The sequence below is a fragment of the Centropristis striata genome, chromosome 8, assembly GCF_030273125.1.
Source record: "Centropristis striata isolate RG_2023a ecotype Rhode Island chromosome 8, C.striata_1.0, whole genome shotgun sequence".
Lineage (NCBI taxonomy): Eukaryota > Metazoa > Chordata > Actinopteri > Perciformes > Serranidae > Centropristis > Centropristis striata.
Genome location: NC_081524.1, coordinates 36,808,868 through 36,834,770, shown reverse-complemented (window position 1 = coordinate 36,834,770; position 25,903 = coordinate 36,808,868). Strand labels below are relative to the sequence as shown.

The 25,903-nt window shown below is 37.2% G+C and overlaps 2 protein-coding genes across 3 annotated transcripts in view; both read left to right on the top strand.

The window, feature by feature from the left end:
* The window catches only part of mtbp (MDM2 binding protein), a 39,667-nt gene extending 28,981 nt beyond the window's left edge, over window positions 1-10,686 (top strand). The window contains exons 15-23 of the mRNA XM_059340166.1: window positions 1,533-1,626; window positions 1,715-1,873; window positions 3,038-3,133; window positions 3,284-3,547; window positions 4,524-4,642; window positions 5,018-5,139; window positions 7,264-7,377; window positions 9,354-9,419; window positions 10,188-10,686. Of these exons, the coding sequence (XP_059196149.1) occupies window positions 1,533-1,626; window positions 1,715-1,873; window positions 3,038-3,133; window positions 3,284-3,547; window positions 4,524-4,642; window positions 5,018-5,139; window positions 7,264-7,377; window positions 9,354-9,419; window positions 10,188-10,226 (1,073 nt within the window). The 3' untranslated portion in view covers window positions 10,227-10,686. The remainder of the gene's footprint in view (window positions 1-1,532; window positions 1,627-1,714; window positions 1,874-3,037; window positions 3,134-3,283; window positions 3,548-4,523; window positions 4,643-5,017; window positions 5,140-7,263; window positions 7,378-9,353; window positions 9,420-10,187) is intronic.
* Window positions 10,687-14,778: 4,092 nt separating this feature from the next.
* LOC131976928 (homeodomain-interacting protein kinase 2-like) lies at window positions 14,779-18,579 on the top strand. Of its 2 annotated transcripts, none has more exons than XM_059340148.1 (8): window positions 14,779-14,917; window positions 15,045-15,261; window positions 15,497-15,679; window positions 16,972-17,153; window positions 17,301-17,424; window positions 17,518-17,628; window positions 17,771-17,848; window positions 17,963-18,579. In XM_059340148.1, the coding sequence occupies exons 2-8, from the start codon at window positions 15,070-15,072 to the stop codon at window positions 18,434-18,436; spliced, it is 1,344 nt and encodes a 447-aa protein (XP_059196131.1). In that variant the 5' UTR covers window positions 14,779-14,917; window positions 15,045-15,069; the 3' UTR covers window positions 18,437-18,579. The 2 variants fall into 2 exon arrangements, with proteins under 2 accessions (XP_059196131.1, XP_059196132.1); XM_059340149.1 differs by having other exon boundaries at window positions 14,833-14,886.
* The last annotated feature ends 7,324 nt before the right edge of the window (window positions 18,580-25,903 follow it).

The window sequence follows — 25,903 nt, the reverse complement described above, 5'->3', positions numbered from 1 at the left end:
ACACTGCCTCAGCAAGTGTAAAGGTATAGGAATAGAGTGACACCTTTACCATTAAAGGAACACTCCACCGTTTTTTCATATTAAAACATGTTATTCGGTCAGGTAAGACGAGTTGATACAGACCTCTTGCGTCTCAATGCGTGCACTCAATCGCCCTGGCGCGCGGCGCCACTTGGCTAGCACTTAGCTTAGCCCAGTTCATTCATTAGGATCCAAACAGATGGACAGTTAGAAGCGACCAAACTCCTCCACGTTTTCCCTATTTAAATACAGCTACACGAGTAGTTAAACGACCAAGTATGGCGACACAAAATAAAACGTGGCGCTTTTCTAAGCGGATAAAAAGGATAACTATAATGTATGGCGGAATAGCACTTGGGAGCACTTCGACTCGGCGCAGTAATATCATCACTCCTGAGGGGAGAAGATTTTTCAGGAGTGATGATATTACTGCGCCGAGTCGAAGTGCTCCCAAGTGCTACTCCGCCATATAGGGCTAAGCTAAGTGCTAGCCAAGTGGCGCCGCGCGCCAGGGCGATTGAGTGCACGCATTGAGACGCAAGAGGTGTGTATCAACTCGTCTTACTTGACCGAATAACATGTTTTAATATGAAAAAACGGTGGAGTGTTCCTTTAAAGGTAACACTTCTTCATGAGAGCCCATATAATGGCTCTTGCCTTTGTGTTTGTCCTCCAGATGTCATGTTCAGATGCATTTACTTGTATTTAGCTCTCCAGGAGCTCACATAAAGGATGTACTTGAGTTTCCTAAGAGGTGAGTCAGTAAGCTTCTGCAACAGCAGGGATGATGGATTTAAACATATAGAGACATACATTCTAAGATGCAAATCAGGCAATCTGCGTTTGTGTACCTGTGTCGCCTAAAGCTGCGAAGCTTTCAGTCTCTTCATATAACACACTTACATCATGCTTATATCCTAAATGCAGAGTGATGATATTCTGGATGCTGGGATTTCTTCTCTGTGCTGAGAGTTCAGTTTGTTGACCAGGCTCAAGTGAAAGATGGGATAACTTTTGCAATCCATTATAATTGTATTATATTAGTAAGTTTTGGTAGTTTTCGCCACTGTTTTAAAATATAATGCTGCTTTAATCATATCTTACAAATTCTTCCTTGCAGCACTAAACTCTGTTTCCTTTAATGAGCTGTAAATGCTACTCCATCAGGATTTTGAAATATTTGTTATTTACTAGCTTTTCCATGTCTTTAAATACTGTTTAAACAGTGCCTGACATTATTAAAGCTCCATGTTAGACACCTTTAGCCTTAAATACACAATTAGGGATCTTTTCCTTTCAGAATCTTTTCTAATTTTTCAGTAAGCTGATTTACGGGCATACTGCTTTAGTTTTTAAACTACTCATATTTTCAATCATTGCCTTAAACACAAATAAAGATGTTTGTGTGGGACCCATATTGAGAGATGCTGTCTTGTTTATAGGGAATTTACCAAATTAACCAGTGGGAATGATGACTCTGACCAGCTAAGCCTTAATGTTTCTCCATATAGGTTTTCAGACTATTTCCCATCTGCAGTCCGACTGGCCTGAGAGGAGCGTCCTCCACAACATAGAGAACCTGCAGAGGAGACGACAGAAGAGGAGGTAACTGGGATTTAAATGGACAGATGACAACAATCTCTGTTCACCCAATATACTGTATTTGACCTACAGTTTATTTTGTGTGCGTCAGACTTGGCCTGTTAGGTCCAGGGTCCAGTGACAGTCTGCTGGGTCCTAAAGACAGTCAGAAGAGTTCCTCTGCATTACTGGACGCCAGAGAACTTCTGAAACATTTCACATCTGATGGCCAGCCCATCGCCGAGCTGCAACCGCTGCTTATCAATCGGGGGTATGTTCAGTCATGATTTCTGGCTCTGTGAATTGAACTGACTGCCGTTAATTTACATATGCTGTAACTAGGCATTCACACAGGCACACTTAAAGAGACAACATGTTAGGGGTGTGCCATATCGTATCGTTCATGATAATATCGGTATTTTTTTTTATGGTTAAAAAAAATGCATATCATGATATTGGCAACATTCCTCGTCCTTGATGTAGTGGCGTAAGGCTAACAATTAAAGTTGTTTTAATCACAAAAAGCTACTTACTCTCTGTTGCTAAACACATGCACCTTTCAAAATAAGAGCACAGTGTGTTAACAGAATCCACCACAGAACTTAGAAGACTTTCAAAATAAGATTCCTTAAAAAAACCCACACAAGAACCTTTATTCTCCTTTACAAAATGTCATTAAAATATGCCCCCGAAACCCCTAAATGGTTATTTTTTATCATTTGCTCATACTCAAGAGTCAAGAGTAATTTTTTTTGTATTTGGCAACTGTTGAGATTTGCACTTCACACTACATTTTACATTTTTATTTATTTATACAGACTAAATCTTTATCTTTTTAAGTATTTCGCAATATCGTCAAGAATATCGTTATCGCAAAAAATAGCCTGAAATATCGTGATATTCTTTTAGGGCCATATCGCCCAGCCCTACAACATGTAGAGAGAGGCAGCCAAATGGGTTGGCTGACAGGATTATTACAAGCAGGCAGCGATGCTACAGGCTGATTGTGGCACACAAATGGTCATGAAGCAAGACAAATGAGGCAGCACAGAAAAATGACAGATTTACAAATGAACACACACGCACTGTAGTCAGGTAAACAGTATCTGTGTTGTTTTAGCATGGTTCTGAATGACAGTTAATGAGGCCATAATGAGGATTTGATTGCAATCATTAGCCTGCTACAGTGAGCTCACAACCTTTGTAGAGAAATGATTTCATTGGTTTGAAAGAGTCATTATTCTGGAGCAGAGCAGTCATCATTTAGTGCTAATAATTCTGTCAGGCCAAACTGTGTGTTTTAATTAGTGAAATTTGTATTTTGTGGTTTAATGAAGGGAAAAAACTGGATACTTACTTCTCTTCCATCTCTGTCTCTTTCTCCCTCCTCCACATCTACTCTACTCATTCTTTCTTTCTTCCACTTTCTCTTCAGTATTAATATATTTCAGTTGTCACCAGACCTTTCTCCCAGAAGAGTCAGCCAGATGCCCTTCAACAAAGCTTCGGTATCCCATTATCACGGCATAGAGTAAGTTTCTATAAATTGTACAGCAACTATTCAGCTACAGTAACTGATATTTAACAAAACAGGCAGTTATGAAAAAGCTCAGACAGTAACAAGCCACATTTATCTCCTTGCTTCTTTTTTTAATTACAATTTACATGTTCGCTCCTCTAGGTTCTGCCTGGACAACCAGCGGTCTTTGGACAGGGACCAGGCCTTCGTAAAACTCCAGTCGCGTCTGATCCGTTACGAGACCCAAACCACCTGCTCCAAGGAGCCATGTGCTCTCCCCTTCGCCCTCAGCCCCGCCCCCTCCCCTGCTGTGATGTCAGAACCAGGAAGTGTGCCTGACGGAGAGACTCTGCAAAACGCGGATGTGGCACGTCTCAAGCGCAAGTCATGGGACACGGACATTATTGGAGGTTATCCTCGCAAGAGGTACGATGATGGTGAATGTTGCTCCGGGTTAGCAGCAAGGAAGCATATGTATGTACACTACTGGTCAAAAGTTTTAGAACACACCAACTTTTCCAGAATTTAATTGAAAATGATGCAGTTTAATGTCTCAGTGTACTCTGAAATTAATGTACATTTGCAACATTTAAAATTCTTTATTGAGCATGATAGTGTTTTGAAAGTAAAAAAAAGGATTCAAAATCACATTTTATGTTGGACTAAAGGACTAAAAAAAGACACAAAATGACCAAAATAAGACACAAAATGACAAAAAAGACACCTTAAGACACAAAATGACTAAAAAAAGACACAAAATGACAAAAAAAAGACACAAAAAGACACAAAATGACTTACAAAGACATGAAAAGAATTTAAAAAATGGATAAAATAGCCCAAGACTCCATAGAGTTAAGTTGTTAACCCATTTCTTGTTCCCTGAGAAAAGGCCTACTTGTATAATTCTGAAATGTACATTATTACCTTTTTTTATTTACCTCTGGCAGTTCACCACTTACCTTCGTACCCTTTCAAGCTGTTCATTTGACTTGAACTGCTTGAATTTCAATAAAAAATGGAAAAATTGGGATGTTCTAAAACTTTTGACCGGTAGTGTATGTATGTATGTATGTTTGTATGGATTAAAGCTGCAGGATTTGGGAAAAATATCCAATTGCAATTATTTTGACTGATATTGCAATTGTGATGCAATTCACAATTTTGTAGGGAATTATCATTCTTGCATCATTATCCTCATTTTCAAAAACACACATTTTGCCTTTCCGACGTGCTATTTGCTTTTGGATATTGCATTAGTCCATATTACAATTTTGCAAAAAAATTTCAGTTGATTGTGCAGCCCTGGGATGGAAACATGGATGAGAGGATGTTAGGTTTGTAGATGTTGACTGGCTCTTACTTTATATTTTGTGGCTTTGTGTGTGTTTGATTAATAATCCAGACTGGTGAAGTCAGAGAGCAGTGACTCTCTCTGTTCTCAGAGCAGCGGCAGCAGTGGGACACACCCTGCCATCAGGTCTCTACGGCAACAGCCCAGCAGATCCCAGTCCACATCCTCAGGTAAATCCGAAACTTTCATGTCATTGTGGAAAAACATACTTTTGAGAAATTTCTCAAAACCAATGAATTTTATAAATATGTTTTAACGTGTTCCAATGTTAAAAAGTCCCTCAAATCTCTTAGTTAAAACCTTCTGAAGATCTCAGAAGCTTACAAATAAATGGATTCTGACTTGTTACTCTTTACAGGAGATCTTAAGACCATGTTTGTAAATTATATCAAAATACTTTTTTATATCGATATAATTGTTTTCATTGTTTATTTAGTGATTGATTTTTTTTTCTTTTAAGCTTGTTCTACTCAGACATATGTCTATGATTTGTACTGTCAATATGCTGGTATCTTAATGTTTATTTTCCTGACATTACTCCACAGGTTTGGTGACTCATCCTCCTTCTGACAAACCGAAACCTCAGCAGCTAAAGACACAACAGAAACAAGAGGAGGACAAATCTTCGAAAGAGTCGAAAGAGTCACGCTCCCAGAAACACAACAGGGTGAGTTTTTGTTTCTGTTTGTGTATTTTGAAAGGGAAAACATGCTCTTGAAAATAAATTAGGTGATGAGCTCATCACTGGACAAGTTCTGAGACGGAAACATGGACAACAGCCACCCAAGACCGAAAGGTTGCCTCTTCCTTTAAGAATAAACTCTGCAGATGCTATTTCAGTGTACAGACTTTGTTTTGTTTCTTGCAGTTGATGTTTTTTGTCTTGGACAATTTCTTTTCTCTTCTGTTGCCCCCTGCTGGCCATTTGAAAGAATGCAGGTTTGAGACACTTACCATTAGCTACAGACCTGGCTTTCAGACCTGGATCTTGCAAGATTCCTCTTTGTCATTAATGTAAAAATGTATCCTGTCAACTATCAGTGCTTCAGTAGGTCAACAAGCTAATGTTAGCATTGCCTCAGAATCTGGAACACAACCAGATAAGAAGCCTGGTTGGCCGGCCTACACTGTAAAAAATAATCTGTTTAATTGACGGTAAAATACCGGCAGCTGTGGTTGCCAGAACTTCACCGTAAAAATTACAGTGAGTGGATTTTCTATTCTAAATTTAAATGTAAATATCAGCAAAAACTGTGAATTAGTCTGAATAATCCTGTTATTTTTTAGGATAATTGTGTCATTCATTCACACATCAGGGTATTTCTCCACAAATTTTGCATGAAAATGTTATATTTTACCTAAAACCTGTGTGTTTCTTCCAGTTTATGACAGAAAAAAGTAAAAGTTTTGTGCTATTCTTTGATTTACGGTAATTAAAAGCGTCTAATACAGTGATATACAATTTTTCATTTTATGCCCTATTTCTGATGTATTTGACAGTGTTTTACTGTTATTTCTACAAACCTTTTTTATAGTGTACTGTGGTCACTTTGTCTGTGTTTAACGGATAAAAAAACAAACCCTTATGACAACAAAATAAAGCTGCTAATGAGGGCAGAATCACTGTGTTGTGTTCACAGAGCCATGTGTGATAGTTACGGTGATAGAAATTGCTGGCTAAGTTTTTACCATCAGTGTGTTTCACCATGATGTATAATAAAACTGGTAAACAGTTTTACTCACGACGACCTACTTAATCCTCCTTGCCCCATTGGTCCTCCAGATGTTAGCTATGCTGCCACAACAACAAGATCCCCGGCGTTACTTTGAATAAAATGTTATCATAACTGGAGCCACAAAAATAAAAACCCAAGCAATAACCTTTCACTGCTGAAATATGGCCCTGTTTAACAATGTTTTTTTTTCTGTTTCTACTAATATCTGAGCACAACTGATTTTCCACAGACACACAAAACACACTTCTTCACGTCTTTATACTGGAGACGAGAGTTTTACAACAGCTCCAGTAAAGAGAAATGTTTTATGTTTTGCATATGATCAATGTGTGGGCTGCATTATAATACAAAGGCAGAAGCACTTTAACAACGATACGATTATCTTATCACCTGCTGCCTGCCTCCACAGACAAACAGACATTTCCCTCTCATCTTTTACGTATTTGTACTATACAGTGAGAGAAACACATACATGGACATATACACAACTACACACACCTTCACACCGTTTCCTCTGTCCCACGTACAGCTCCCAATCTGCATCCCGACCTTGACTTGTTCTGATTCCTGATTACTATGCAAACTGGCTTATCATCCAAACCCAAGTATAGGAAAGAACAGTTGGCCCTATTCAGAAATAATGATAGCAGTTTATTCAGGACAGAGATTAAAAGCTGGCTTTCTCCTCATGAGACTGAATGGCATAGATGATTCCTCACAATAATTTATAGTGCTTCCTCAGAACAGTCGCTGTGACAAGATTAAAGGCAGATCTATTTATTTCAGGAATCTGTTTTCCCTGTCGATGCTACCAGTAATGTTTGTATGTCTGTACCTGCGAGTATACACTGTGAATGTAAAGGCAGTTCTGTGCAAGGACGTCCCCCAAAGTCAAGACACTTTGACATCCCGACTTATTAAAAAAGGGAGCTGTGCTAAATTTAGTTTCTCTGAAGCGGATTAGCGTCAGGTGGTTAGGGAATCAACACAACTTGAGTTAAGGGTTTCACAGGTGCGCTAATATAAAACTGTGTGTTTTTCTTCTGTGTCCTCAGATGCTGCAGGAGGTAGTGGCTAAAACACTCAAACACCACGGGATCACTGCTGAGCATCAGTGCTTTGAGGCCTGCAGAAAAAGACTGTTTGATATCTCCAAATTCTATCTCAAGGTTAGTTTTTCTACTGCCCACACACAGTCAGCAGTGTCCTCCCTTTGACTGTTTCTTTATTTGTATGCTTCTATGCATCCAGGACTTGTACTGCAAATTTGACCATATGTTCCATTTTGTTATAGATCCTCAAAACAAATTAGAGCGATAATAGGAATGGTTTGAAGACAGCAGTCTCCTATTTTTTGCCAAAACCTACATTTTTATCTCTTTTTTTGTACCTTCTTGTAAATTGTACTCAGGTGTTTTTGTTTGATAGAATATAAGCACTGCGGAAAAATGTCCTACCTTGCCAGCAGAATAGGAAGAAGTATTCATATTCTGTACTTACAAAGAAGTAAATGGGAAAAGTCCTCTGTTACAAGAAAAAGTCTGCCTTCAAAACATCACAAGTTGTTCTGTTGCACAGTATTCTGTATATTTTTTTAAAATATAATTTAATAACCATGTGTTTTTTTGTTTTTTTTAAACTTAGTTTTTATTTAAGTTTCATTCACAATCGTGTACAGAATCATATTCAACATATCTGCTGTTTCATACACATGGTAACACTTATGGTACATCAAAAAAAATACAGAGACTATAATGACAAAGAAAAATATAAATTAAAATGGAATAAAATAAATAAAATTATATCAGTATACCCATAGCAGGGCTCCACCTTTTAGTGAATATATGTTTTTGAAGTCTTAAGGAGTATTATTATTTGTTCCATTTGATATATTTCCTTTATTTTTTCAGACCACATACTATATGTTGGAGGGTCAGGCTTCAACCACCTTACTGTAATGCATTTAATTGCTGTTGCTAGTAATATCTGTAAGAGATATTTTTTGGCTCTTCCTTCAATGCCTTTTGGTAATAGACCTAGTAGGGCCACCATTGGATCCATAGTAATATTTCCACCAAATATTTTATTAATTGTTTCAAACACTTCCTTCCAGAATGCTTTCAGTTTTGGGCATAGCCATAGTATGTGGGTCTGATTGCCAATGTGTGGGCCACAGTTTCTCCAACACTTATTTGAGTGCGTAGTGCTAAATTTAGCTGTAATTTCAGGTGTCCGGAAGAACCTCATGACCACCTTCCATTTAAATTCTCTCCATACATTTGAATTATAACCATGTGTTTTATAGCAAGACAAGGATCTTCTGTATGTGTTTTGGGTAGTGTAGGAGGTATAGGGATTGTTAGAAAATAACAATAACAGTAACCATCCAGTGATGACCACCATTGCATTTATTTCATATTTATCAAATGCCACAGAGTGTAGTATGGCCATACATTCAAACGTATGTTGGCATCACGGCACACTGAACTGCCAAATCCATCAAATACCCCATGCACCACTTCATCACCACACCACAGTCTAAACAAGTTGTAGCTGAATCACAGAATGCCTACGTAGAGTGGCTGCAAGCAAAATCATACAATTGGTATTTTTTATCTGGGTACAAAAAGGATCAAATGCAGGTCTCTTTTACCTTGAGAGGTTTTAAAACCACTTAGAATTGGGTAATTAAAACTATATATCATTTCTTTTGACTGTTTGATGTAATGTAATGTTTATTTTCTTTATTTAGATGAATGCATTTTCTATGCTAATTATTTGTTTGTAAGAATTTGGTGCAGGCACCTCAGGCTTATGTAGGACCAGCATGCACCTGGGTTTGTATTTGTGTTGTTTTTTACCAAGGCAACAGGAGGTGTGTTTGCTTGCTTGCAAACAGCAAATAAACCTCACCTTCTGTAAGCAAAATCTATCAATCCGTCACATAAATGTAGTAGAGGACAAAATACAATGTTTCCCTTTGAAATGTATTGGAAAAGAAGGATAAAGTAGCAGAAAATACATCAAAACATACATTAAATGTCACTTTTTTCTGTATTCTGTTTTAACAACGCCCTCCCCCCAGTTGACTTGTTTTGATCTGCTACCTCACTGTCTCAGTAAGAGTAATCTCCTCTAATTACAGGATCTGAAGACATCGCGTGGTCTGCATGATGAGATGAAGAAAGCAGCCAGCAGCAACGTTAAACAGGTAACAGCCCTAAACACCAGTGGTTCCCCACGTAGGCCCCGCTTACACGATGACGCTTGTGGGTAAAAACGACAAAATATTTTATCGGAAGTGCCTTTCGTTTAGACGGTGACGGCGTTTTTGGGGCTTAAAAACGCAAAAATCTGAAACCACCCTCCAAAGTGGAAAAGTTAAATACGCTCCTAGCTTGTCCGTCTACACTGACAAGACACAAAACTCTGATCTGATCTGCTCACGTCACGTATGTGTTTACGTCACATACATGCTCCAGTACAGGAAAATAAACAAACATGTCAGATTATTTCCATGCGTCGGACCTTCAAGCTGCTCTGGCAGCTCTAATAAACTTACAGGAGTCTTTCCACCAAATGTACAGGATATGTAGAGATAGTATTAGTGAACAGAGAAGGATCTGTATTACCTTTATAACATTTTGGATGCAGCAAATTCGTCGGAGGCGAGCCAGACGGCTTTGGACCTGGGAGATCTAGTGATGGTGGAGAACTTTGTGGAAGGAGTAGCTGATGTAAATTTGTGGCGTGAAAACTTCTGCATGACCAAAGATGCTCTTATGGCTTTAAGTGATGCCGCCTGGCTGCATACAATCGAATTTCACACACTTTTGCGTCATCGTATGCAGCAGATTTCCTCCCGAAAATGCTCGTCTAAACGTGGAATAAAAAGTGAAGACCCGACGCCACTTTTGCGTCTTCTGTTCAGACCGTCCTTGTGTAAACAAGGACTGAACCTTATTTTCTCGTGTTGTAGGTCATTGACTGGGTGTTGGAGAAGACCTCAAAGAAGTAAAGAGTCTTACAGAACAAGTGAGAAAAAAACTTGATTGTGTTTAATCTGTAAAAACTGCATCTTGTGTCAGATTTAGAGTGTTTGTTTTTAAGTCTTCCTGATCAGCTTTAAATTGTTAAATTAAGCCTGTTTTAATTAACTTAATCCTTTTATTTAATTTTATCATGTCTTTTACTAAGGGGATCATATAGTGACATATGATTTTTTTTTAAATGTGTTATGTTTTTTTGTTTGTGTTTGAACACATTTATTCTGATATGCTGCCATTGCTCCAGAGCCTTTAAACATAAATAGAAACATACTGAGACAAATTCGAGAGGGTGCTCTCAGCTCTCTGAGATTATAAATCCTTTCCAATATTTTATTTTTTTCTAAACTCACAATTTTATGCCTTAATACATGTATATATTTGATCTTTTCTCTGTTTGTAACACAATAAAAGTGTTTTTCTTTCATGTAATTTTGTGCACAGTGTTACTTTCTGATTACCACCTGAGCCGGTGGGGAGACATTTGTATCTAGAAAAAAAAAAAGATTGGGAATGAATGTGCAGAATGTGCTGTCTCTGAGAAATATGTATTACATTATCAGTGCTGACAGCTAACAGCCCAGTCTGGATAGTAGCTGTTATTCACACACTGAAAACAAAGCCTTGAGCAGTGCAGCACATTATGCAGGGCCGATTATCACTGACAGTCAGACTTTGTACTAGTTTGTCCTCAGTACAGACTGATGAGGAACACTGCTCCCCATGATGAGATACAACACTCGCAGCCAGTCGTTCCACTACTGGCACCATGTTGTTGTCTCCTCCTAGAGGAGCTGGCTACAGGTTTCTGGCAACAACAAAAAAAAATCTTCATTGCCAAGGCAACATTAAATGATCTGCTTGAAGTTGAACTTCACAAAAAAAGCTTCAACTTCACAGCAGTGGAGAGTTTCATTCTGACTTGGCATTGTATTACCTGCATAAATAGGATGACTATACAAAGACTATTTTATGACTACGCATGAGAAATACATTTACATCTTAACAAATACAGTGAGGCTAGCTGGTTGACTGCTCAATAAACAGGAATAACTTGCTCATGTTTTTGTTTTTTGTTTTTTTGTTACAGTTTGGCACTAATAATAATGAAAATAAGATATAAGTGTGGAGTTTGAAGTGAGTCTAAATTCAGTGTCAGGGTCTGTAAGTGTTACACAAAAATGTAGATAAGTTACACTTTGTTGACTATCTACTGCTCAGCTGATAGTTGAGACATTAGACTATCCAAATATAGTGTGTCTGTGTTTTTCATAGCACAGACGTTCACTTTGAGGGTCTTAAAGGGCATGTAAACTATATAAACTGACATTTTCAGTGTGCATGTTTTTGTGGGAAAGGACTGAGTGTGGTATCCATCAGTGTGTGGGAGCACCACTGTATATCAGAGTGAGTGCAGATAATAAAAGTTATATTAACTGCATGTTCTGGTTGTATCGCAGTGGACCAACAGAACAGATAATACAGTTTACATTGTACCTCATGCATCTGCGTCACAAGCAAAATCCTTGGTAGAAAATGACCAGAAAAGGAAACTGCTCTGTGGTGGTGTAGTCGTGCCATTTAATATTAGTCCTTGATGTCAAGTGATAAGGGTAACTGAGCATTAGTCTACTAGTATAAAGACTAAAACAGTTTTTAAATTTAGCTTCCAATTTTCCATCTAATGTTCATCATGTTCTTACAGTAGACATGTTTTTAATTTCAGTACCCTAAATGATTTACAGAGATGTTATGTGGGCCAATTAATTCAATACAGCCACAAAAAGATGAGTTGCCATCTGTTATCGCTGCTTCTTGTTGCAACATGTAAAATAAATGTTATTAACGGCCGTGGGAGGTTCTTGTTCCAGGGGCTTTTGTTTCTTGACTGATTGGAAAATGCAGAAGCTTATACAACTAAAGAAGGAAGGTTTCAGAGGAAAAGACAAAGTCTTCTATATCAGTGATTCCCAGCCAGGGGCAGGCTACTGGTACCCCAGGGTGTACCTGGAAAAATTAAAACAATTATTGACTTTAAAAACCGAACCCATGTTTCAGTTATGTGAAGATCACAAGCACAGACTTTAAGGTAGACAGAGGTAGCTATGCAATGAATAGTGGAAGTAATTTGTTAAAATAATGACAACAGTTCAAATGATTAGCTTAAAGTAATGGATAAACGGTTAGGTATTGGTACTAACTTTACAGTTCAAATAATTATTATATTGAAATAGCTAAAATTACTAACAGTTTAAATAGTAAGATAAAAGTAGCGACATAGCAATTGAGATAGTAAGCTAATTGTACTGACAAAACATTTTAAATTGTTAGCTAAAAGTACTGACATAAGAATTTAGACAGAATGCTAAAAGTAGCTTACTGACTAAACCGCTAGTTAGCTAAAAGTACCGACTGAACAGTTCCATAGTAAGCAAAATACTGTCAGTTAAATACTGTAGTTAGCTAAAAGTACTGACTTGCTAAAATTAGCTTAATGACTAAACAGTCCAAATAATTAGCTAAAAGTAATTGTTGTTACACAACTTCAATAAAGTTATTCCGAGCCATGTATGACAAAATGTATAATAAATTGTTAACCTGCGAACGAGACTTCATCGTAACTTTATCTGCATACCTTAGAAAAAAGGTTGGAAACCACCATTTTTATTTCCTGACTTTATTATTAGAGTTTTGTAAAGTATTCTGAGCCCAGTATTCTGAGCCCAGTTTCCACGCGGGCTTGCTTGTTTATGGAGGATTTTTTTTTTCTTCTTTTTTTTTTTAATCTTTCTCCAAGACATCTCCATTTAATCTTTCTCCAAGACATCATGAAAGGCTACTTCCATGTCAGTATTGTCTAGCGAAGACCTAAATCATACAGTATGGTAGATATTATCCATGTTGTTTTGTGGTCCGTAATTTCTCCTGTCACTTTGAAAACATGCAAACCTGCAATTATGCATCTTTATCATAAATCGTCCACGTCATTTACATTGTCGCAATTACCCTACTCTATATGCAGTAACTTTTTAATTGTCTTGTTTAAACTTTACAACGCATTTATTCTATTTTATGTTTTGCTAAATAAAAATCAAGACCAATTTAAAATAATTTAGTTATTAGTTCTCAAGTCATTAATCCCTCTGAATTCGCAGAAATACTACATGACATGACTCTGGTGTCATCAGTGTTAACTCCCTCCCTCCAGCTTATTGTATGTTGTTCTGCAAGTTGATGGAATATAATTTCTGTTACATCAAGTTAGAAATCCTGCTCAGACTCTTTTACACTAAGATGCTTGGACAGGCACTGATGCTTCCTTTAGGCGTCCGTGTTAATGTTTGACCTCATGTCTGCTCTTCTGAAGCAATGATTGATACCCCAAACCTGTACCAGAACAGTAATGAGCTGGAAGTTAAAATAAACTAAAGTCCCAAGAGAAAGGCTGGCACAGACTGCTGCGTTTGTACATTTTATAGAACAGTAATTAGTGCAGAAGAGAGTATAGAAAGCCACTCTGACAGCCACTGTGTGTGTGCGTGTGTTTAATTTTCTGTGTCAGTATGGGTCGGTGGCAGATTTTGTATGTGTGCATCAGTGTGTGACATGCCTCATTTTGGTGACAAATACAAAAATGCACATTAACAACAACCTTTTTATAAGACGTGATGAAAATGAGGAGCCATTAAGATTAAATTACAATCATGATTGTAATCTAGACTGCGCAGCCAAACACCATCTGTGCCAAAACCTTCCTCTGAGAGAGGATTCTGGACCAGCCTGAGCATGAGCAAACAACATGTCAACAACTCCTGACACACAGCTGTCAGTTGGCTCTACTTTTGTCATACTTTACTTTTCTTATTTTTTTCTATTAACTTTTAACTTTAAGGAATACATTAAACTTTTTGGTCAAGGGTTGGATTATGGGATTGATATATACAGTACTAACTAAATTTTTACTGAAATATAAAGGTAAAACTGCACCGCAAAAAAGCCAACTTGTGTTTTTTGGCCTAAAACAGTGATTTAATGGCATTATAATACAGCTAATAGCAGGCTATAAGAGATTTATAAGCACTAATAAGAAACTTGTTAACAGTTTGCAAATGCTTGAGAACATAAATTCAAGCCTCATGAGTATCTTATAATTGTTCATAATGGCATTACAAACACCCATGACCCACCCATTATGTCTTTGCCCTGCCTTTATTAATCTTATTTTGTTTCTTTATTGATGTTAAAATATACTTTATTGCTCATCTATTATAAGTTAACTATAAGTTAACTATGCTTTTTGCAAATGGATCTAAAGCGAGAACAATGCCTTATTACTTGTTAATTAATGGTTATTAAGGACCTTATTATAAAGCGTTACCAAAAGTTTTCATTGCTCAATATTTTTGATGAATGAATCCCTTCATTTTTTGTTATTATTTGAATGAATGTTGTTGTTGTGATTTTTGCAAAAATAAAGATCAAAGTTTAGAATTGCTGCTGACATCACAGAAATTCTAGAATGTATGTCTAAAAGAACAGAATGGGAGAGTGAGTGAAGTCTGGTCATTCTACTGAGAGACAATCAACGAGACAGACTACAATTTCTGATTCAACTTCACAAAACACAACAAAGTGAGTATTAAAACTGAACCTTGGACAACTGGTAAGTCTGCGTTTTAACCTTTTTCATGTAGAAACATTTTGGAATATTAAGATTTGCAATATATAAGACTTTGAAGAGGATTTAATTAACCTGTTCTTTTTCTTGTTTGTTCCCATTTCAATCTCAGTTTACCAAGCGAAAATACTTCCAACATGGGAAATAAAGCTTCATCTACCGCGGCCAACGAACTTCAAGAGCTTTACCCCCTCCCCGAAAGATATGAACACCTGAAAGTTCTGGGAGAGGGTACCTATGGAGTCGTACTAAAATGTTTGGACCGGGACACCAAAGAGACAGTGGCCATAAAAATCGCCAAGGCCAGTGGCGAACAGATCGAGGAGGAGGTGAGTCACTTTGTTGAGTTTTACATAAAATCAAAAAGTATTTATTTCACATGGTTCTGTTTTACAGATTAGTACAAATCTGTGAACAGCATTCTTAATGAGCTGTAGTTGTCTGATTACTTCAAGGATTACCTAAAATGTTGTTTTTATCCTAATAATGTTTTTAAAGTCATCTTGTTTGCCTAATTTCTTTCATTCCACAACTAAAATGTCACTTTTTGCCATGTTTCTCCAGGCATGTATACTGCGCGTGTTAATGGACAACAAACTGGACCAGAAAAACATCGTCAAGTTCCACGGTGGATTCTGGAGGAACAAGTATATGGTGTTTGAGAACCTGGACATCAATTTGGACGCCTACCTCAGCCAGAGAAATGCCCCAATGTGTTTAGAGGACATCAGGACTGTGATGCAGCAGGTATGGCATCAGCTACAATAGGAGTGGGCGATATGGCTCTAAAAGATTATCACGATATTTCAGAGTATTTTTGCGATAACGATATACTTGACGATAATACAAGAAAAAGATTTTTTAGTCTGTATAAATAAATAAAATTGTACAACAATATAAAAATCAATCATAAATCTAAATGTAGTGTAAATTGCTAATCTCAACATTTGAGAATTAACAATACAAAATATTCACTCGACTCTTGAGTATTAGCAAATAATAAAAATAAAAAAAACATCTAGGGGGGGCCCCGGGAAAAATTCCGTACATTTTATAGTACAATGTGATCAATCTCGTCCATTTTGAGAGCTAAATGTAAGCAAACACATCACATAACATTTTTCACAGTCAACAGGGCTTTCCATTAGGACATGGAGCAGCCAGACTGTGTGGACTAGAGACATTTTTTTCATAAAAGCCCAAATTTGGTGCGTCTCACACATTCTAATGCCACTATTCCATCATATATATATATACTGATCTTAATCACTGCCTATTTCAATTAATTATTATAAAGGAGAATAAGGGTTCTTGTATGTTTTATTTAAGGCATCTTATTTTGACAGTCTTCTTGTAAATTCTGAGGGGGATTCTGTGCTTTTATTTTGAAAGCGGCATTGTTTAGCGACAAGAAGTAATAGTATTTTTTTGTAATTACAACCAAAAGAACTTTAATTGTTAGCTAATGTTAGCTCGCGGTTAACGAATGGCACAATGCAACAGTGTGTTTGGGCCGTTTGGACCTCTGACAAGACCGGACAGGTTGATAGGATTTAGATTGGCGCGCGCACACACAAATGCACACGGAGAGTAGGTAGACACGGCCATAGATCTCTATGGGCACGGCAGCTTGCTGTATTCTGCGCGTGTGTTTAAATGTGTGAATTCCCGCGCATGTCTCGGAGGAGGATGAAAGGTGCGGGTCGGGTGACAGACACTCTGCTGAGCAGAGACAAAATGCAAAATAACTTGATATTATGAATAGTGTAGATATACTATCAGTAGCTTGAAATGTGACATGATACTATTGCGGGCTGCCACAGTCTAGATAATTAATGGGAAATCCTTACACCACTACGTCAAGAAGTAGGAATGTTGCCAATATCATGATATGCATTTTTTTACCCATAAATAAAATATACCGGTATAATCGTGAACGATACGATATGGCACACCCCTAGGCTACAATATATAACACTGTGTCAACTGTTATTATGAATTGTAATTTTAATTAAATATATAATTTTCTTCACTTGCAGATGGCCACAGCATTAGATGGCCTGAAAAGAGTCGGCGTGATCCACACAGATTTGAAAACGGACAACATCATGCTGGTGGATAGGGCGAAGAAACCTTTCAAAGTCAAGCTGATAGACTTTGGCATGGGCGTCTTTAGATTTAATGCCAAGCACATCAAGATTCAGCAGGTTCCTTCCTTTAGGTAAGTATTTGCGGTTTATTAATTCTACTAATATATGGACATAGCTCCTTTTGTCTGTAAGAACTATTGGGTGCTTATACTTAATCTTGAATTCCTAAAATATGACAAAATTCTTCATTTTGTTTAATTCTTCTCTTCCACATTCAGGGCTCCTGAAAATATATTTGGATTCCCATATTCGGAGGCCATTGACGTCTGGTCGCTGGGCTGTGTGATGGCCTGGATGGTGTTCGGCTTTTCACTCTTCCCGGGAAGGACTGACTCTGAACTAGTATGTACTATAACTCCACTCTAGACTTGCTTTCTATCCTATGAATTTTTGTTGTTGTACACAAGTTAACGTGATGCTGTGTTTTCTCCCCAGATATATTACATGAGCAACCTCCTTGGTCCACCACCAGAACACATGATTACAGCCTCAAGCAGATCGGAAGAATATTTTACAAAGGACGCTTCCAATCAATGGATTCCCAAGGTACAATAATCATTATTTTACTTTTTTTGTACAGCTTCATCTTTATTATTCTTTCCTTAAACAAATATAATAGCTTAGAATATTTTTGTACATCTAATCACTAACATTAAAAAATTATTTTTATTAAATTATCTTATTCCAGGTATCTGAGGAGTACCGTGAAAATAAGGCCACCGACAGAAGGTCCTACATTTTCCGTTCCCTGGACGAAATGAAGACGGTAGGTCATCAAGCAGGCACATGATACTGAAATGTGACTTTGATTCATTGTCTTTTTATGATTTGGGAAGTTGACTTAACCAATGTTGTGTTTTGTGACCGTTTTCTAAACTAGATGCGTCTGGAAGAAGATAACGCCACAGAGGCTGCAGAGAGGACGCAGTGCATCGAGCTCTTGAAGGCAACACTCAGCTGGGATGAGAAGGACAGGATTACCCCTGAAGGTATTCTTAATCACCCTTTTATCACCAAGTGTAGCTCGTCGCCCATCAAAAAACCTGCTGACCAGACCAGGACAGAAAATTCTGCTGGAGTGCCGATAGTGAGACTGCCATCGGGTGTCATCATGGTACAGCCTGCTCCTCCACATCGCAGAGCCCCACTGGTGGAGGTAGCTGAAGTGGAGTCCATCAGTGAAAGTGTGACATCTGCTTCCACGCCTGAGGACTGCAATGGCAACGATGTTTTGGACAACACGGATGACAGTGAGCACAAGAGTAAGAGAAAGAAGAACTGTGTCAAACGCTTCTTCTCTTGGGTGAGAAAGAGAGTTCGCTGTTGCCGCGGAGTAAAGGTTGCTCCGATGTGAGGCTTTCTATGAAGACTCATAGTTGGCGATGGCGTCTAGGGACAATCATATTTCAAATGGGAATAATTGAACACACTTTCGGACAGTTTCTCAAAGTCAATGACAGCATTGCACTTGAAAAATTAGAATAACATTTACATTTAGTTATTTAACAGACGCTTTTATCCAAAGTGACGTACAGAAAAAGGTATAGTCGAGGTATAGTGCAAAAGAGCCATTAGTACAGCAATAAGTGCTCGTGACAATTCTTTAAGGAGTAGAGTTGTCGTGTGATGCTAGGAGAGAAGACACTCTGAAGAGTTTTTTAAAGGGAGAGAGGGACGCCCCTGCTCTGGCAGAGATATGATGGCCAATTATTGCACTATACCTTGATTGTTTGCTTTTTACTCTTCCTGTAAGTCGCTTTGGATAAAAGCGTCTGCTAAATGACTAAATGTAAATGTAAATGCAATACAGTGAAGGTTTGAGCTAGAATGAAAAAGTTAGATAAACTTATATACTCAGAAGAGACTGAGACTAGACTGTTAACCAATTGTAGAACCGATGAGTAAGTTAAAATAAGTCCTGTGTGTTCAGTATTAGTTGAACTTACAGTTGAAACCAGAACTTTACATACACTATATTTTTTTTCTCACTGTCTGACATGAAATCAGACAATCACTTTTTTTTTATTACTTTCTTCAAAGTCAGAAGTTTACATACACTAACATTATTATGCCTTGAAACAATTTGGGAAAGCCCAGATGCTGGTGTCATGTCTTTGGAAGCTTCTGATAGGTTTATTGACAACATTAGAGTTAATTAGAGACACACCTGTGGATGTATTTTAAGGCACACCTGAAACACACTACTTCTTTGTGTAACATCATGGGAAAGTCAAAAGAAATCAACCAAGATATCAGGATTATCTCCCTAATATCTTGATTTCTTTTGACTTTCCCATGATGTTACACAAAGAAGCAGTGTGTTTCAGGTGTGCCTTAAATACATCCACAGGTGTGTCTCTAATTAACTCTAATGTTGTCAATAAACCTATCAGAAGCTTCCAAAGACATGACAGCATCATCTGGGCTTTCCCAAATTGTTTCAAGGCATAATAATGTTAGTGTATGTAAACTTCTGACTTTGAAGAAAGTAATAAAAAATTGTCTAAAAAATTATTCTGGCATTTAGCAAATAGAAATAATTTTGGTAATCCTAACAGACCTAAAACAGGAAAAGTGATTGTCTGATTTCATGTCAGACAGTGAGAAAAAAAGCATATGCGTCTTTTTATATAGTGTATGTAAACTTCTGGTTTCAACTGTATGTTCAGACTAGTTCCATTTGAATTTATGTATAGCTAGTGCACTACAGGTTATTTCTGTTTTTGTCCGGGTGATCTGGTTTCCCACAGTAAAAAGGTGAGTGGGTAAGTAAGCAAGTAAGTAAGTAGGTAAGAAAGTGGGTTTTTCTCCGGGTGCTCCGGTTTCCCACAGTTGAAAGACGAGTGAGTGAGTGAGTAAGTAAGTGGGTTTTTCTCCTGGTGCTCCGGTTTCCCACAGTTGAAAGACGAGTGAGTGAGTGAGTGAGTAAGTGGGTTTTTCTCCTGGTGCTCCGGTTTCCCACAGTTGAAAGACGAGTGAGTGAGTGAGTGAGTGAATGAGTAAGTAAGTAAATAAGAAAGTGGGTTTTTGTCTGGGTTCTCCGGTTTCCAACAGTAAAAAGATAGTAAGTAGGTAAGTAAGTAAGTTTTTGTCCGGGTGCTCCGGTTTCCCACAGTTGAAAGACGAGTGAGTGAGTGAGTGAGTGAGTGAGTAAGTAAGTGGGTTTTTGTCCAAGTGCTCCGGTTTCCCACGGTAGAAAGAAGAGTGAGTGAGTGAATGAGTAAGTAAGTAAGTAGGTTTTTCTCCGGGTGATCCGGTTTCCAACAGTAGAAAGGCGAGTGAGTAAGTAAGTAATTAAATAATAAATAAATTAAATTAAAATAACAAGTTTTTCTTTTTCAAGTTTTTTTCTGTGTCAACTTAGCGTGGGTTTTTGTCCGGGTGCTCCGGTTTCCCACAGTAGAAAGAAGAGTGAGTGAGTGAATGAGTAAGTGAGTGGGTTTTTGTCCGAGTGTTCCGGTTTCCCACAGCAAAAAGAGTTGAAATTAAAATGAAATAAAAAATGTATTAATTAAATTAAAATGACAAGTTTTTCAACGTTTTTTCTGTGTCAACTTAGCGTGGGTTTTTGTCCCAGTGCTCCGGTTCCCACAGTAAAAAGACATGTCCTTCTGCTTAAATAAATCTAATAAACCTTAATAGATAAATTAATGAATAAAAATAAAATTACAAATAAATTAAATTAAATAACTAATACGTAAATAAATAAATTAAAAATTAAATAACAAGAAAGTGAGTAAGTAAGTAAATAAATAAAGTTAAAATAACATAAATAAAATAACAAATTAATAAATAACAAAAAATAAATAAAGTCTAAATTAAATAACAAACAAGTAAGTAAATAAATATATTAAGTTAAAATTGAATATAATAAAATAACAAATAGTAAATAAGTTAGTAAGTAAGTAAATAAATTAAGTTAAAATTAAGTTAAAAACCAATAAATAAAAATAACAAAAATAAATACATTTAAAATTAAATAAAAAAATTAAATAATACAATTTTAATAAATTAAAAGCAAATAAATAAAATTAAAATTAAATAACGAATTGTAAGAGAGTAAATAAATAAATGAAATAAGAATTTAAAAAAATAACATAACAAATAGTAAGTGAGTAAGTAAATTAATTAATTTAAACTACATAAAAAAACAAATAAATACAAATAAAATAACAAATGAATAAATACATTTAAAATTATATAACAAATTAAATAAATAAATAATAGAATAGCAAATAAATAAACAAAGTTTAAATAAAATAACAAATATTAAGTGAGTAAATAAATACATTTAAAATAAAATAAAATAACAAATACTAAGTAAGTAAGTGATTGAGTGAGTAAATAAATACATTAAAATTGAATTAAAATAAATAAATGAATAAAAGTCAAATAACAAATACATGAATAAATTATAGTCAGAAAAACCCTCCAGAATATAACATCAATATGCCAAGACCTTTGGAACAACATAGAAGAATCTATGCTGTGGTTTGGGTTCAAAAACTTTGGTCATTTTGGAAATTTCTGTATTTTCAGCGATTGGATGACGAGCACTTCTGTTCTACAAACCAAGGTTATTATAGTTAACGAAAACTAACAAAATAACGAAAACTAAAATTGAAAAAACATTTTCGTTAACTGAAATAAAAATAAAAACAAGAGTTTTTAAAAAAACGATAACTAACTGAAACTGTATTGTGTGGTTACAAAACTAACTAAAACGAACTGAAATTATCGTGAAAATGTCCTTAATTTTTGTTTTTGTCAACTTTTTTCATACATAACTCAGTGTTTCTATTTCAACATGCAGGAACACATGGTAAATATGTTTACTGAGACTGGGATGTCTACACTCCAACCCAAATACAAAACACCCCGAACTGTAAGAATGAATAACCTTATTGGGGCTGAGATGGATAAACCAAAGGAAATGAAGGCACATACCCATTACAAAAAAACAAAAACTAACACTAAAACTAAAACTAATAAAAACTAAACTAAAACTAAGCATTTTCAAAAAATAAAAACTAAACTAAACTAAGCAAACTCACTCTAAAAACTGAATTTGAAAACAAAAATTTACAACGAAATTAAAACTAAAACTAATGAAAAATCCAAAACTATTATAACCTTGCTACAAACTGCTGAGAAACCCCCTTATTGTCAATAACCTAGGAACCTGCATACCATCTGAATGCTCTAGGTATAAAGTTTATGGTTGTAAACTTTCATGAGGCTGTGATTATCCTAGAGGGCACAGCAGCTCATTTTATACAGGTCGAGACTCAAGAAATGCCCTCACTGCAATGAACTGGCTACTACTGATGACTAACATCATCCCACATGAAGATAACTGGGCTCATTGAATCCACAAGAGTCTCAGCTTTCCACTGATACCAAGTTTATGTAATTTAATGCCTGTTTAGAGACCTTAGTGTGCGCAAATATTCAAATACAGTAGGTGGAAATGGCAAATTTGTACTACTTGAGAAAAACTATGTTGTTTTTGCCTTAAACTGCATGTTATTGGCATAGACACATATGTAAAGAGGAGACTAGTGGGAACACAGAGAGCCTATTTTCCATCAGATATTATGAAGTCAGAGATCACATGACTGCTTTGATGGTTTTGCTCCGACTTCTGCCTGGAGTCAATTCACACCAGGCGCGTTATGGCCGCGGAATGACAGCATAGCGAGCCAGCCGTATACACGCGAGATAATGAGAACACGCGATAATCCTGAACATACGGGAGACCGCGAGATCCTGTGATAAACTGTGTGCATAAAGTAAACAACAACAACCAACAGCTTACTTTGCTTCTCTGACGTGGAAGATCTGTTTATCTGACAATCTGTCCTTATAAAAACAATGTGTTATGTCATAAATGATTGTATGATGTTCCACTTCAACAATCAGTCTCTTGTCGTCCGTGTCGCCGATCCTCTGAGACCCTTTGATTGATTGATTGATTGATTGCTGATCTGGTGCCTTGGTCATAACATAATGTTGATGTGAAGTAGTTTTAGGCTGCATGAACTGCGTATTGTGTTTTATTTTGAAAGGGGGCGGAAGTGTATCATGTTGATTCTGAGTCGGACTTTCTGTCTGGTGCGATCTGCCCTGTTGAGATTTACGCGGTTTAGCAGCGGCTCGCGGAGAATATAGAAATGCTAGCTAATGCTCGCGGAGAGCCGCGGCTGAGACGTTGCTGAAACGTTCCGCATCGCATCCGGTGGAAATGCTGTCATTGATTAGCTGCTTGAGGCAGAACCTTTCTCCCCACCCACAGGGGGCAATCCACTGTTTTCCGGCAGAGAACCATGGCCTCAGACTTGGGGGTACTGACTTTCATCCCAACCGCTTCCCCATGAGCTCCATTCAATCATGCACTGAGCTTTCAAAAATGGTGTTCAGCCAGCTCCTTGGAAATGAATGTTCTTAAGACCAAGGAGCTAATCCTACAGAATAACAAAAATATCATGAGGCCAGTAAATATAGATGGACAAATGGTTGAAATGGTCGATGATTTTAAATATTTGGGCACATACATCGACAATCGTCTTACCTTTCAAATCAATACGGATCATGTTTTTTTTTTTTTTTTTTTTTTTTAAGATTTTTTTTTTTTTTTTTACTTTTTTGAAAGTCAGTACCCCCAAGTCTGAGGCCATGGTTCTCTGCCGGAAAACAGTGGATTGCCCCCTGTGGGTGGGGAGAAAGGTTCTGCCTCAAGCTAATCAATGACAGCATTTCCACCGGACACGCTGTGGAACGTTTCAGCCGCGGCTCTCCGCGAGCATTAGGTAGCATTTCTATTTTCTCCGCGAGCCGCTGCTAAACCGCGTAAATCTCAACAGGGCAGATCGCACCAGACAGAAAGTCCGACTCAGAATCAACGTGATACACTTCTGCCCCCTTTCAAAATAAAACACAATACGCAGTTCATGCAGCCTAAAACTACTTCACATCAACATTTTTTGCTTTATTGATAGTGATAGAAAGAAAGGGGGCGATAGAGGGGAAGACATGCGGCAAAGGGAGCACAGGCCGGATTTGAACCCGGCAAGGACTCAGCCTACATGGTAAGCGCTCTACCGGTGTGAGCCACTGGGATGCCCCACGGATCATGTTTTTAAAAAAATGTTCACAACGCCTCCACTTGCTACGCAAGCTTAACAGTTTTGCAGTGAGTCAAAGTATTCTAGAAACAGTGTATAAGAGCCTGGTGGAAAGTATTTTATCATTTAATATGATCATGTGGTACGGAAACCTAAATATTAAAGGAAGAAACAAACTGCAGAGAATAGTGAACGACCAGAATGCGACAGCTATTTACCCTGTTTATTCCTGTTGTTTCCTTTGCTGAGGGTTTTCTTGCACAGCAGGTTCTCTTAATAAGGCAGGTCTTAGACCTACATTTGTAAACTTGATTTGTACTGTGGTGTGCTTTTATGAAATTTTGTACTTGAATGGGTGATGTGTGAAGTACAGTTATTGCTGTAGGCTGTTTTATATTTTTCTATTCTTGAAATGTTTTTCTTTATTGTTTTACTATTTATTCTGTTTGTTATGAGACATGTCTATGGTGAAACCAAAGAGGAATTTCCACTCTGTGGATAATAAAGTTTTTGTTTTCGTATTTGTATTCGCTTTGCACTTGGCTGCAAACAGCACAATGAGTGCCGGAGGTCCCGATCTGATGAAGCCAAAAGAACAACATCATCTGCAAAAAGCAGAGATGCAATTCTAGGGTCACCAAACCGGATCCCTTCCTCCCCCCAGCTGCACCTTGAGAGCCTGTCTGTGAAAACCACGAACAGAAAGTTAATATTTTAAATGTATAAGCAAACAGTAGCCTACTTCCACATCATGCAGACACAGAACAACATTATCATTTATTTGAAGTCATGTTTCTGGGCCCTTGATGAATGTTGGTCCAATATTCCCCATGAGCTCCGTTTTAAACTTCACCAACTCCTTAGAGAAATATCTGGAACATGCTCCTCTATGTTCACCATCTTGTCGCTAACTTTGTCCGTCTGCCATTTAATGATGGGCAGCCAGGAAGTGTGCAGCGTGTTCATCAGGGCTTTTCACTGAAAACAGCGGCTTGCTGTAGCTAGAATCATCACTGATGAGAGCTTTGACGGGGAGCCAAAACATCCAAGTTTAAAGCTTCAAAACCAAAACAGTGAGTTGAACAGGTTTCGAATCCTCTGTGGAACTGAAGGTGGACGGTAGAGGTGGGAATCATTCTCTGTGGATTTGTCACTGCAAACACCACTTTTCACATTAAAAGTAATATGATCCACTTTTAATGTGAAGGAATTGATTAGTGCAGCTTTAAAGTAGCCTATACATCATATACCACGCTGTGCAAAAGTCTCAGGCAGGTGTGGAATAATGCCTACAAGAATTGACGCTGGTTTAAAGGCAAGGGGTGTTCACAGCAAATATTGACTTGATTTATATTTTTCTTCTATTCACTCACTTTGTATTTTGTTAATTGATTAAAAAATAAAACAAATAATAAACTATTAACATTCCTATTTTGAAAGCAATCTTATTTTACAGCATTTTGTCCACACCTGCCTAAAACTTTTTCACAGTACTGTAAATATGTACAGTACAGGCCAAAAGTTTGGACACACCTTCTCATTCAATGCGTTTCCTTTATTTTCATGACTATTGACATTGTAAATTCATCAAAACTATTAATGAACACATGTGGAATTATGTACTTAACAAAAAAGTGTGAAATAACTGAAAACATGTCTTATATTCTAGTAAGCAAAGGGTGGCTACTTTGAGGAAT

Coding starts and splice junctions, on each gene's coding strand:
- LOC131976928 (XM_059340148.1), top strand. CDS start 15,070: ATGGGAAATAAAGCTTCATCTACCGCGGCCAACGAACTTCAAGAGCTT. Junction 15,680..16,971: donor TCAGGACTGTGATGCAGCAG/GTATGGCATCAG, acceptor CTTCACTTGCAG/ATGGCCACAGCATTAGATGG. Junction 17,849..17,962: donor CCCTGGACGAAATGAAGACG/GTAGGTCATCAA, acceptor TTTCTAAACTAG/ATGCGTCTGGAAGAAGATAA.